General features: G+C 36.9%; 2 protein-coding genes across 3 annotated transcripts; one reads left to right on the forward strand and one right to left on the reverse strand.

Annotated features, from left to right (window-relative positions):
• Positions 1-808: 808 nt before the first annotated feature.
• On the reverse strand, positions 809-3,608 carry LOC107804348 (abscisic acid 8'-hydroxylase CYP707A2-like). Its single transcript, XM_016628233.2, has 7 exons — positions 3,280-3,608; positions 2,864-3,182; positions 2,350-2,736; positions 1,954-2,128; positions 1,748-1,854; positions 1,533-1,651; positions 809-1,380 (listed from the first exon to the last, which is right to left on the reverse strand). Exons 1-7 carry the CDS (start codon positions 3,477-3,479, stop codon positions 1,281-1,283), a joined length of 1,407 nt encoding a protein of 468 aa, XP_016483719.2. The 5' UTR covers positions 3,480-3,608; the 3' UTR covers positions 809-1,280.
• Positions 3,609-6,558: 2,950 nt separating this feature from the next.
• Positions 6,559-9,090, forward strand: LOC107775752 (uncharacterized). Of its 2 annotated transcripts, XM_075255243.1 has the most exons (3): positions 6,559-6,994; positions 7,085-7,184; positions 7,474-9,090. In XM_075255243.1, exon 3 carries the CDS (start codon positions 7,722-7,724, stop codon positions 8,997-8,999), a length of 1,278 nt encoding a protein of 425 aa, XP_075111344.1. In that variant the 5' UTR covers positions 6,559-6,994; positions 7,085-7,184; positions 7,474-7,721; the 3' UTR covers positions 9,000-9,090. The 2 variants fall into 2 exon arrangements, with proteins under 2 accessions (XP_075111344.1, XP_016451008.1); XM_016595522.2 differs by having other exon boundaries at positions 6,559-7,184.
• The last annotated feature ends 2,457 nt before the right edge of the window (positions 9,091-11,547 follow it).

Raw genomic sequence — 11,547 nt, forward strand, 5'->3', positions numbered from 1 at the left:
ATCTTAATATATAGTAAGAGTTGTCAGTATCTATGTCCGTCAGCAGCAAAAGGGTTTGATTCCAGTTATACGAAATGTGACGAAAAAGATTGATTTAACAAGATATACTCGAAAGCTGAAATGATATAGTGGTTGTATCTTTTTCTTGTCATAAATCATGCTAGCTGAGTTTCTTAAAACGTTGATCTCCAAATTAAAAATCATTATCAAGAAATATCATTTTCGTGAAGGACAAAGAAATGCTGCAGCTGACAGGTGGAAGCATGAGAAGGATTTGCAGTTAGTCATCCCACACTACTGAACTTGCAGTCTTCGTAAATATAAGTTTCACGAAACATATTGAGAGAGATTGTTCCTTTCATGAATATCCCGTGAATAGCAGAAATACATACACCCTCTTTTTTGAATGATTTTGGATTATAAGTATACATATTCTGAGAATTATTAAATTAGTGTTATTTGATTGAGTTAGTGATAACGAAAGAGAAATATCCGCATTCTTCATAACTTGCAAGTTATATATAATATATAAAGTAAATGCAAAATACATATATGTAAAGTAAATTCCGTAAGTGTCTGGCCGGTCACACATGAACGTTAGATTAAAATGATAAAATAGTAACTATTCTGAATTAAGGAGGACCCAAGAACCAATATGACTTAAGTAATGGTGTTATCTTTTTGGGTTGAAATTTTAGCTTATTATTGTAGTATTTGATTTTTAAAGGGGAAGAAGGGGAGGCAATTTGCAGAGGGAGGGATAAGAATGAATGTATATCTAATAACTGAATGAATCTCAGAGCAAATATACAATAAAACAACAAATATTTATAAATGATATTGACAACTATGTGCTGCCGAGATCAGACTTTCATTACTTGCCTTACGGACTTTTTACATGCCATAAATAAATTTAAAAAAGAATAAAAGGAAAAATTACAAAGTAGTAAGAAAGAAGTAAAGAAAAATACAAAAAGGAATCACCCTATGTTACATCACATATTAACTCCTGAGTTTCTCTATTTTCTGTTAGGTTAATGAATATATATATATATATATATATATATATATATATATATATATATATATATATATATATATATATATAAGGAAAAGAAACTCTCTTTCTCAATATATACAATTTGCTTCCTCTGTGTTTGAATTCCTATCTTTTTTACGCTTGCTTCATGAAGGGGAAATCTTCTTTCTTTTGTTTTGGAAATGAAGATATCTTGTTGTTGGGAAGCTCTCAATTCAATGCTTGGTATATTTGGGCCTTATTATGATGATGTCTTGTGTGAGAGCATAATGGGCAGGCCATTCTGGGGAAGAGCAAAAGGTCCATACTGTATTCCATTGTGTGGGCCCATCATAGACCACCTGCCAAACATTGAGGAGAGCAAACAAATTAGGAGATGAGTAACACTTGACCTTACTATTTTTAGCAAGTCTATTGTTAGAGCTTCTCTTTTAAAATGGAAATGATAAGAATTCAGTTAGAGCTAGATGAAAATGTTTTTATTTTTACCAACCTGTACTTTGTGGTCAGATGATGTACAAGTATCAAAATCTCCAGCTTGGCTAATTCATTGCCTGGACATGAGTGGACCCCATTGCCAAATGGTATGAAAGTATTGGGCTTTGGAGAAACCTGGCACATCAACAGAAAAAGATTTGTCTCAGATCATAGTGGAATTATGAAGGGAAAATTAGGAAAGAATGTAAATATTTTCCCTCTGATATTTACCTCAAATCTTGAAGGATCAAACTTCTCTGGTTCTGGAAAATTGTCTGGGCTATGGTGAATGTTTCTAAACAGTGGTAATACTTTCCATCCTTTTGGTATTAGATATCCTGAAAATATCAATATAGTTAATAAAAATAGTTTTTTCTTCTTTCAAAGTATAGTGTAAAATATTTGACTTTATAAAAATCTGAGGGGTCAAAGCTGACCTTCAAACTCAACATCTTCAACAGCTTCTCTGAAAGTAAAAGATAAGATAGAAGCAGCTCTAAGTGTCTCTTGGATCACCCTTGTAGTCATAGGCATTTTCTTGGTGTCGGGCCATGTTAACACTTGTCCTTCACCATTCTCCTCTTTTTCCCTCATTATTCCCTCTTGCTCTTCCTGCAATGATAACAACAACATTATTATTTTTTGCCTCCTATAATGAAACCACCCTTATAAGATATTTTCCTCTTCTTTTTCTTGGTTTTATTTTAGAGTGGGAAATAGACATTAAGTTTTGAACTTAATAGTTTCAAAGAAGTCAAAATTTTGAGTCTATTAAATTTAAATTCTGAATCCGATTACGAGAAAAATGGTACTACTAGGGCATAGAATCTTACAGTGACAGCTTGTAGGACAGTAGGATTTTCTCCAATGTATTTAAGGATCCATGTAAGAACACTAGCTGTAGTGTCTCTAGCAGCAAATATGACTCCAATGATATTATCTGCAATTTGTTCATCACTAAGATCTGCTTGATCTCCCATAAAAGATCCTAGCAAATCAGTATGATTCTGTTTTGTTTCCCTCCTAACTGAGATGATTTTGGCCAAGATATTTGCTAGCTCCTTTCTTGCTTTCATTGATTTGTGGAATAGTGTTCCTGGGAGATTGATTGGCATCGAATTGTATCCCGTTTCAAGAATGTAATAACACCTCTTGAGATCCTCTCTATAGAGCATGTCATCCTTTCCAAATATGGAAAGCAATGCAACGTTGAATGTGTACTGCAAAAAAAGAAAAAGTTACCAAATTGAGAAAACATGTTCATAGTATAAGTATCCATTTTGGGAAAAACAAACAGGGGACTCTGTTTTCCCCTGTTTTTTATGGATGGAAATTTTGAGAACATACTGTCTTCATTTCTTGGTAAGTGTTGATCAATCTTCCTTCCAAGGATTCAAGTGAGCTTTTTGCGATGGATTCAATGTCTGAGACGATGTTTTTGATGGATTCGGGCATGAAAGCACGAAGAACTAGCTTCCTCAGCTTGGCATGATAATCTCCTTGATGGAAGAAAATGGCTTGTTTTCCCAACATCCTCTCTTTGCTAGCTGGAAATGTAGGCTTAAAGAGATGAGCTTTTGTGACCAAAACTAGCTTTGCTGCCTCTGGGCTTGATATCATCACACATGGGCATCCCAATATGTGTGTCTTGAATATTGAACCATACCTGTTTCAAAAAAAAAAAACACCCATTGCTCATTAGCAACTAAAGATCAAGAAATCCAACAAGGAAATCAAGAAAATGAAAGGGTTTTAGTACTAACTTCTTGACTTTGGAGGCAAAGAAAACACTTGGGTTTTGAGAGTAAAGTTGGAAAGTTTCTCCAATATAAGGCCGACCCAAAGTGCCAGGAGGAAGAGGCAACTTCTTGATACCAAAAGCAAACAAGTTGAAGATAGAATGGAGAAGAAGAAGGGAGCAAGAAATGAAAGCAAATAAGCAAAACATGGAAACAAACTCCATGACTCTTTTCTCTGTGTTTAACAGACAAAAAGTACCAAAAATGATAGTATTTCTAAAGCTCGTGGTGACACAAATAGAGTGAAGATGAGAAGAAACCTTAATTTGATGGTTTAATGAATGAATACAAAACCAAATGAAAGGTATATATATAGGTAAAAGGAGAAAAAGAAGACGTGCGGGGAGGGGGTGTGTGAAGGGGAGAGGAGGTGGGAATAGGGGCCTATTTCCAATTACAGCTCGAATCCCACACACGGAATCTCCCTCCAGCTCATGTTTTCTCTAAACTAAATAGAAGAGAAAGAGAAAAACGAAAGAAAAAGATCTAAAAACTAGAGGGCGTACGGCACGTGTCAGTCAAGATGTGTTAAAGACTTGAGAGAACATGTGACAACAGTTAGGGCTGGTTTGGTTTACTTACTAGCTAGTTATGCAGAAATTATAATGCAAAAATTATTTATTTGGAAAATTGTGATAAAGTTGATAACAATGAAAGGATTGTTATACATAAATTACTTGTTTTAAAAGGGTATTTTACTCTTTAAATGATTTAATCAGTATATATTGTTAATTAATGCATCATATATGTAATTTTATTTCGCATTCTTTTTTACATAAAATAATATATAACTTCCCGCGTTACTAAATAAAAATATCATATAATACGCTAATTAAACATTTAGAATTTATTTTGTACATATTGATTGTGTTACTATTATTTATAATTATCTTTTAAGTGATATGCGTAAGGTTGAAGGTCGGGGTAAAGGTTTGGGAGAAGTACTCCCTATATTTCAACTTAGATGATTTAGTTTGACTTAACACAAAGTTTAAGGAAAAAAGAAGATTTTTGAAATATGTAATCCTAAAAGCTTAAGGAGTAAAAACTTTGTGGGGTCATAATATTTGTGTTGATATAAAAGCTTCTTATTAAGAATAAAATGAGTAAAAAAAAAGTTTAAAATTGAATTATTTTCAAATATAAAAATATATCATTCTCTTTTTAATAAAATAATAAGAAAAGTATGTCATTTAAATTAAAAGAGAGCAATAAGTTCGGTGGACCACGACTTGCACTTGCAGGCAACTTCTTGGCTATGTTGATTGGTGTGAGAGAAAAGGGCAAAGTGGGGAAAAACAAAAATAAAAATAAAAGGGGAACAACATGGTTATCCGTACTACAATCGTACATTTATTCTCAATTTTGAAAATTTTTATTTTGTTTCTTTTCCATTGACACTAATTGTATAAGGTATTTTTTTTGTCTTACAATTTTGTGGACCTAAATTTATATGGATTTAAAAGTATAAAATTGAGATCCATAAATTTGTGAGATAAAGAGAAGTCTCACTCAACTAATGTAAGTTGTGTGAGACAAACAATAAAGCTTCTCAATATGGTAAAAGTTATCTCATACTCTACTTTGTCGTCTTCGAACAAATTTTTAAAAGAAGGAACAATTAGTATGAAAATCATTCCCTTTTAGGATCTTTATAATAATTTATGATCATTAGACGTTTTAGAGTCGTAAACAGTTAACTTATATCTTTCATCATTATTTTGCAAACCTATTTTCTTAATAGACACCTATTATTTTAAGTTCAAAGTTATGTATGTATAGAGAGAATACACGCATTCAGAATCGTATGTTTTATGAGACTTCATATCTTTTAGGAATATAGGATATCATTATATAATATGGTTTTTGATTTAGGGTTGCCAAGTGCCCAGTTAACATAGGGATCCGAGTTGAAGTTTGACCAGGTGAACTCAGAGATGGGTTGATTTGAGACTTGACCCAACTTGGAGTATCCCATAATCAACATTTTGCTGAAATATTGATTTAATTAATTAGGATTGAATGGATTGGAACACTTTTGAGTGCACAGCTTAGTTATTAGACAACAAGTGATCTCAACCAGGGCTGTGTATTTGGATCGGATTGTAACAATTAAAATTTCATTCCTGAAAATAATAATCAAGACAAGAAATATAGCGACAAAAAAAAAGTGTTTGTATTTTAATAATTTACGTGGGTTACAATCTTTGAACAATCTTAAGTTTAAAAGATGTAATCCTCTAATTCTTCTCCTCACGACCGTCAATTCGAGAGCTTCGCTTGTTCTTGAATTGATGGACCACTTGTTGTTGGGATTTGACCACGAATGCGGAGCTAGGCTTTGATCACATACGTGGAGGATGGAAAACTTGCGGCTCACCCCTTGGAGACAACGACTTCTTGCTATGCGGAAGACTTGTGAATCACCACTGTGGAGGAGAGCTTCAATATCTATCCTTTTTCCTGTCCCTTTGGCCTTATGGAGACCCCCTATTTATAGTTGTAGGGGAGGGAACTTGTGATAAACACATATCATTTGAATATTTGGCGACATTTGATTGGTCCTTACATTTGACTTGGCACGTACATCACTTATGCGCGTGGCATGATTTTAGTGGCCCTTGATTTGACTTGGCGTGCCATGTCATTTGACACTTGGCATGGATTTTGGGCTTATCATTTGAAGTCCAACAAGATGAACTAGCCCCATTAACTCGGGCTCTTAATTAAATCCATATACACATATTAGATTTAAATAATAAATTCAATTATTCTAGCCCGTAATCATTGTTTGAGCTGATACGTCTTTGAATTTATCATGTGGTCCAAATAATTTAATGGACTCAAACTCAAATAAAATTCAATCGTTTACAAATGCCCCCTACTTCAAGTTGTGTCGGTTTGTAGACTTGTCAAACTTTAACGGCGAGGCTTGAAGTACTAATATTGACAAACTTTTATTTTGTCTGAACCTCAAACTTGACTCCTTGTAAGCCCTTTCCTATTTTGGAAATACAACCTTGTGAATTTACAACATATAGTATTTGGATCGAATTGATTTGGCATTTCGAATTTGCCTTGCGATATTCCAGCCCAATAACTTCATACTTGAGCCCATCAATACTATAGGAAGTCGTTCTCCACTTGAAATTGGAAAATGAAAAGCCGCGCCCTTTTATTTTTTTTAAAAACTTTCAATTGGTATTCCATTTTCTTGGTTTTCCTATCCATATATTATAGGACTCATGCCAACGAAAACTCCCTTTTCTTTTAGGAACAAGAGAGAGCAGTATTTTTTTTTCTTTTCAATTTGTCTTCTTTTAGGACCCAACTTTTCTTGTCCAGAAATTTTAGGACATAAACTCCTCAATCCTGAAATTTGAGTTCTTCTCAAAGAGTGACAGCTCAATGAAACCAAGTTGGAAACGAATTAAAGACTACCTTCTGGGGTCTATATAAGGACTCATTCCGATGCATTATATTCACACCAACTCTTCGAGTCTTTCCTTATTGTCTTTGTGACAGAACTTTCCTGGCAGCTTGGAGAACTTGCAAGAGAAAATTTATAACTTGTTGTAGGGGCACCTGAATCTTAAACGGTTTGTGGAGCTGGAATGCAAACTCGCGGAGCCTCGACATATCCGAAAATCACGATCACATAGCTCGTAGATTTGTTTAGGTAATCTCTTCGAAATCAGGTTCTTACTTCAAATTCGCTGATGGTTTTAGAATCGCGCGTCGTCACGAGAAACTTAATAATTTTTTGAAGGGATACCGAAATCACGAACGGTTTACGGCATTGGAAAGTAGACTCGTGGAGCTTCGACATATCTGAAAATCACGACCAGAAAGCTAATAGATTTATCCAGGTAATATTCTGAAATTCAGAGTTGAGATCTTGCTATATTGCGTCTCCAGATTTGCGCTCGCTCACTAGATAGTTTGTATCTTGACGTAAGAAGCCCGAAATCAAGCACATCTTGATCCTTTGAAGACTAAACTTCAGAGACTACTTTTACACCAAATACTAACACTTTAATTCATCGTGTGCTGGTTTCTATGATTTCTTTTAGAGTTAGCTGCAGGATTTGATTTTTTATTTCAGTTTTGCACATGCTTCACGAATTTTAATCTTCTTCCTCGATTCCTTTCGTGCAGCGTATACAACCTTGACTTCCGGCAATCAAGATGCAATTTCATGACCATAATAAGCCGCACCCTCATCTTGAAATCACGAGCGACGAGCAAAATCAGTCCGATAAGGTTCTCTCCTTGGCAGTTCATCCTCCAGTGATCGGTTCCTTCCCTCTTGTTAGAAAGCTGCCTGCCGCATCTCTTCATCTTACAGAATGGTGGACTAGGGAGGCCAAAGATGTTATGGGAGAATTTTCGGGAGAGTCACTAATATGAAGGTCCCTATTTTGAGGTCCGCAATTCATCGGGAAGTCGCGCCGTCTGAATTTTCTCATCGTGATGGATGCTTCCACACTTGGAATGTTTCCCCTTCTGGATTTGGCAAGGTTCGCTACACACCCGGCTACTGGGAGTGGGTAGAAGATGTGCTCCCCCGCCACAAAAATTTTTTGGAAGATCTGAAGGTCTACGATGCCATATACGCTTCATTGTTTACGTACGATTATAACGACAATGTGCTTCAGGCCTTTTGTGAGCTTTGGCGTCCATCCACCAACACACTTGCTACCTTCATTGGAGAATTATCTATATCTTTATGGGACTTGCGAACTATTGGAGGCCTTCCCGTGTATGGGTCCTTTTATGACGAAGTAGTTCCTTCAGCAAAGGAGTTGACAGAAATGGATTGCTTTGCCGACATAGATGATCTTGGTATGAGCGCAAAGAGCTCTCACAGGTCACCAAATGGTTCTAAGGATCATGGTATGGGTGGAGCTTCTTCGGTGGAGTTAATTCCACCTAGAAAGCCATATTCTTCTTCTCTGGTTCATAGAAAGTTTATCCAACCAGCTGTGATGAGTGAGGTTGCGGCTGCTACAACTGAGGTCATGCACCCGAAATTGTTCAGGCCTTCCTCATGGCCATTGCAGCCTGGTGCTTCAAGCAAAGAGCCACATGAGACTATTTGTCGTGCCAAATCGACTTTTGTTTCTGTGATGTGGCGTGGATTGTGCAAGTGGATCAAGGAGTTCTCTGTAGATTCCACGGACAGCTTTATGAAGTTGGAGGAAAGTATTAGTTTGACTCTTACGGAAATACGAAGAGAGAATATCATTGATATTTCTACCTTGGAGGATCTAGTTGAAGCTTTCTTCAAGACTTATGCAGAGTATGATGCTTTAAGATCATCCAAGATGAGTAAAGAATTACACCAAGATTCACTCTCTAACGCACAACAACGCCTCGATGATGCGAAGTTGGAATATGGGAAGGCAAATGAGTCCGTTGAAAGACTTCTAGTGGCTCTTGAGATTGTCGAGACACAATTAGCAACCCTGACCTCTAAAAAGAACAAGATCATCGTGCTCCTGAATAAACGACAAGAGAAGATGTCCAAAAGTCAACAGGAAATCACCGTTACCGAAGACGAGATTTATACCATTGAGGCGAACGTTCCGTTGTCGGATGATGAAGCAGAGAAACTGTCCCTCTTGAAAGATGCAGTTAAAACGAGTCTCCAGCAAATCCTTAGCTTCAAACCTTTTCCATAGCGTTAGATTTTTTTATTTATTTTTATTTAGGGCCCCCTGCCTCTTTCCCTTTTTTTTAGATGGATATCATGTATTGATATTTCTTTTCTTAGCGCAATAAAAGTACTTTCTTTTTTTATTTGCACTGTCCCATTGAATTTTGAGTTTCCTGTGAATTATGGCATGGATGAATTATACAGGTATATCGAGGTTAATCGAGAAAAACTAACTAGTATCATAGTTCTAAAACAGTTTATTTCTAAAACATATGACGCTCGGATTCTTTGCTTGGCCGATTCTCCGTCTTTACACTTTTGTATAATTCCCATGTTTGGTGTGTTGTTGGTTAGAATTGCACCCTGTGTTTGTTAATCGCTTCTTCCTGATGCTGCTAAGAAAGGTCAATGAACTACCAAAGTTGCTTTTTCAGATTCTTTGCTCTGTTGTTGGAGACATTGCCGAATGAAACGCTGTTGCACTTTTTAGCGTCGCAATACTTGAGCTCGATTACACATCTTTTGGCTTGAAACGCTGCTGCACTTTTTTAGCGTCACAATACTTGAGCTTGATCGGCTATGTTTACTGCATAATGGTAAGTTATTTTGCCGATAGTGTTCAAAGTTGCTGCGCTGCTTTAATCATGCTTCTTAGAAGAATTCCCTTTGTTTTTATTTTTATAGTTCAGTTTCTACTGCATTGGAACAGATGAAGGTTTCTTTGTTGCAGTCAGCTACTCATTGAGGCTTTAGTCGAATGACCATTCCCAAACGCGAGCCATGGACTCCATTCGGTGACAAACATATTTAGGTTACTCTTTACTGAATGCACGTATTTGATGACTTCTAACTGGACGACTTGCTCACATGTTCTTTAGGGACTTCGCAGTGCGTCTGTTTGTATTGAAAGCCTACGCCAAGTTTAGAAAATAGTACACAGCAAAAGCTTCATGATATGATGCTGGAGAGGTAGTGAAGATCACATGTGGCAGAGTTATTTTCTATTACAACATGTGTCATTCACTTCATGCGCCTTGAAATTCCTTCCGTGTTGGTCCGAGCTGATTCCTGAAGTTAATCTTTAATTCAGATTTCAGACCAAAATTGCTTCTGGATTAGTTGCAGTAGTTTCTTGAATTTGTTCTAACTGCAATAACTTTACAAGTTTGCATACTTTCAGCGTAGAACATCATATCCCCATCTAGGAGTGTCGGAATTCTGATCCGTCTGTGTTGTTAGGAAGTAAACTTAGAGACCTTCAACATGTATGCATTTCATATTAGGACTCCTTCAGGGCTATCAATAGAACATTCTCCAAGTCGACCTTACTGCAGTAAACTTTCCAATTAGCGTACTTTCAGCGAGAAACAATGTATCTTGAGCTAGAGTAATCGGAATTGAAATCCGTTTGCTCCGTTAGAAAGCAAACTCAGGGGCTTACAACTCATACAATTTTCATAGCAAAACTCCTTTCGGACTGTCAACAGAATTTTTTTGAAATTGACCTAACCGCACTAAACTTTCCGATTTGCGTACTTTCAGCTAAAAACAATGTATCTTAAGCTAGGGGAATCGGAATTGAAATCCGTTTACTCTGTTAGAAAGTAAACTCAGAGCCTTACAACTCATACAATTTCCATAGCAAAACTCTTTTCGGACTGTCAACAGAAATTTTTTGAAGTTGGCCTAACTGCAGTAAACTTTCCGATTCGCGTACTTTCAGCGAAAAACAATGTATCTTGAGCTAGGAGAATCGGAATTGAAATCCGTTTGCTCTGTTAGAAAGTACACTCAGAGTCTTACAACTCATATGATTTCCATAGCAAAACTCCTTTCGAGCTGTCAACAGAAAATTCTTGAAGTTGGCCTAACTGCAGTAAACTTTCAAACTCGTGTACTTTCTTTTGTATGGTGGATCCGAATTGCGATATGTCTGGTCCTTTGGCATCTTACCTTCGAAATCCATGTCATGCCGAAGATGAAGACCGAGTTCATCCTTGAAGAGAGAGAATGTGGCACCTCTCATCGGATTGGCGCGGAAGAGGCTTGGAGTTGGAGCAATTGTATTCTTCTATGCAAGCGCGCATGTGGCGAAACTCATGATTCTTGCAGATTGGCACGGAATAGGCTTGGAGTTGGCCTTTCCAACTTCGGCGAGCAAGCACTCGGTGCGTCTTTGCTACTTTGACTTCATAGCATTTCATGCTTGCATTGAAAAAAACTGTATCTCGACCTAGGAGTGTCCAAACTGCAATTCGCTTGGTTCTGCAGAATCAAAACTTGCGACAGGATAAGTCGGAATGAACCTTTGAAGGCGATGCATCAATCTGTCATTTCGGCTTCACAGCACTGCATGCTGAAAATATCGCGGCAGAACTCCTTTTAGATTGGTCGCGATATTATTTTGAAGTCGCTCCTAATGTCCGCCTTGCATTTGTTTCGGCTTTGTGCACTCCTGTCGAATGATTCATATCTCGAGCTAGGAGACTCCGAATTGAGATCCGTTTGCACCGTCAGAAAGTACACTCAGAGATCTGCAATACCTATGAGTTTTGTGGCAGAACTCCTTCCGA

Source organism: Nicotiana tabacum, chromosome 1 (assembly GCF_000715075.1).
Source record: "Nicotiana tabacum cultivar K326 chromosome 1, ASM71507v2, whole genome shotgun sequence".
NCBI classification, from domain to species: domain Eukaryota; kingdom Viridiplantae; phylum Streptophyta; class Magnoliopsida; order Solanales; family Solanaceae; genus Nicotiana; species Nicotiana tabacum.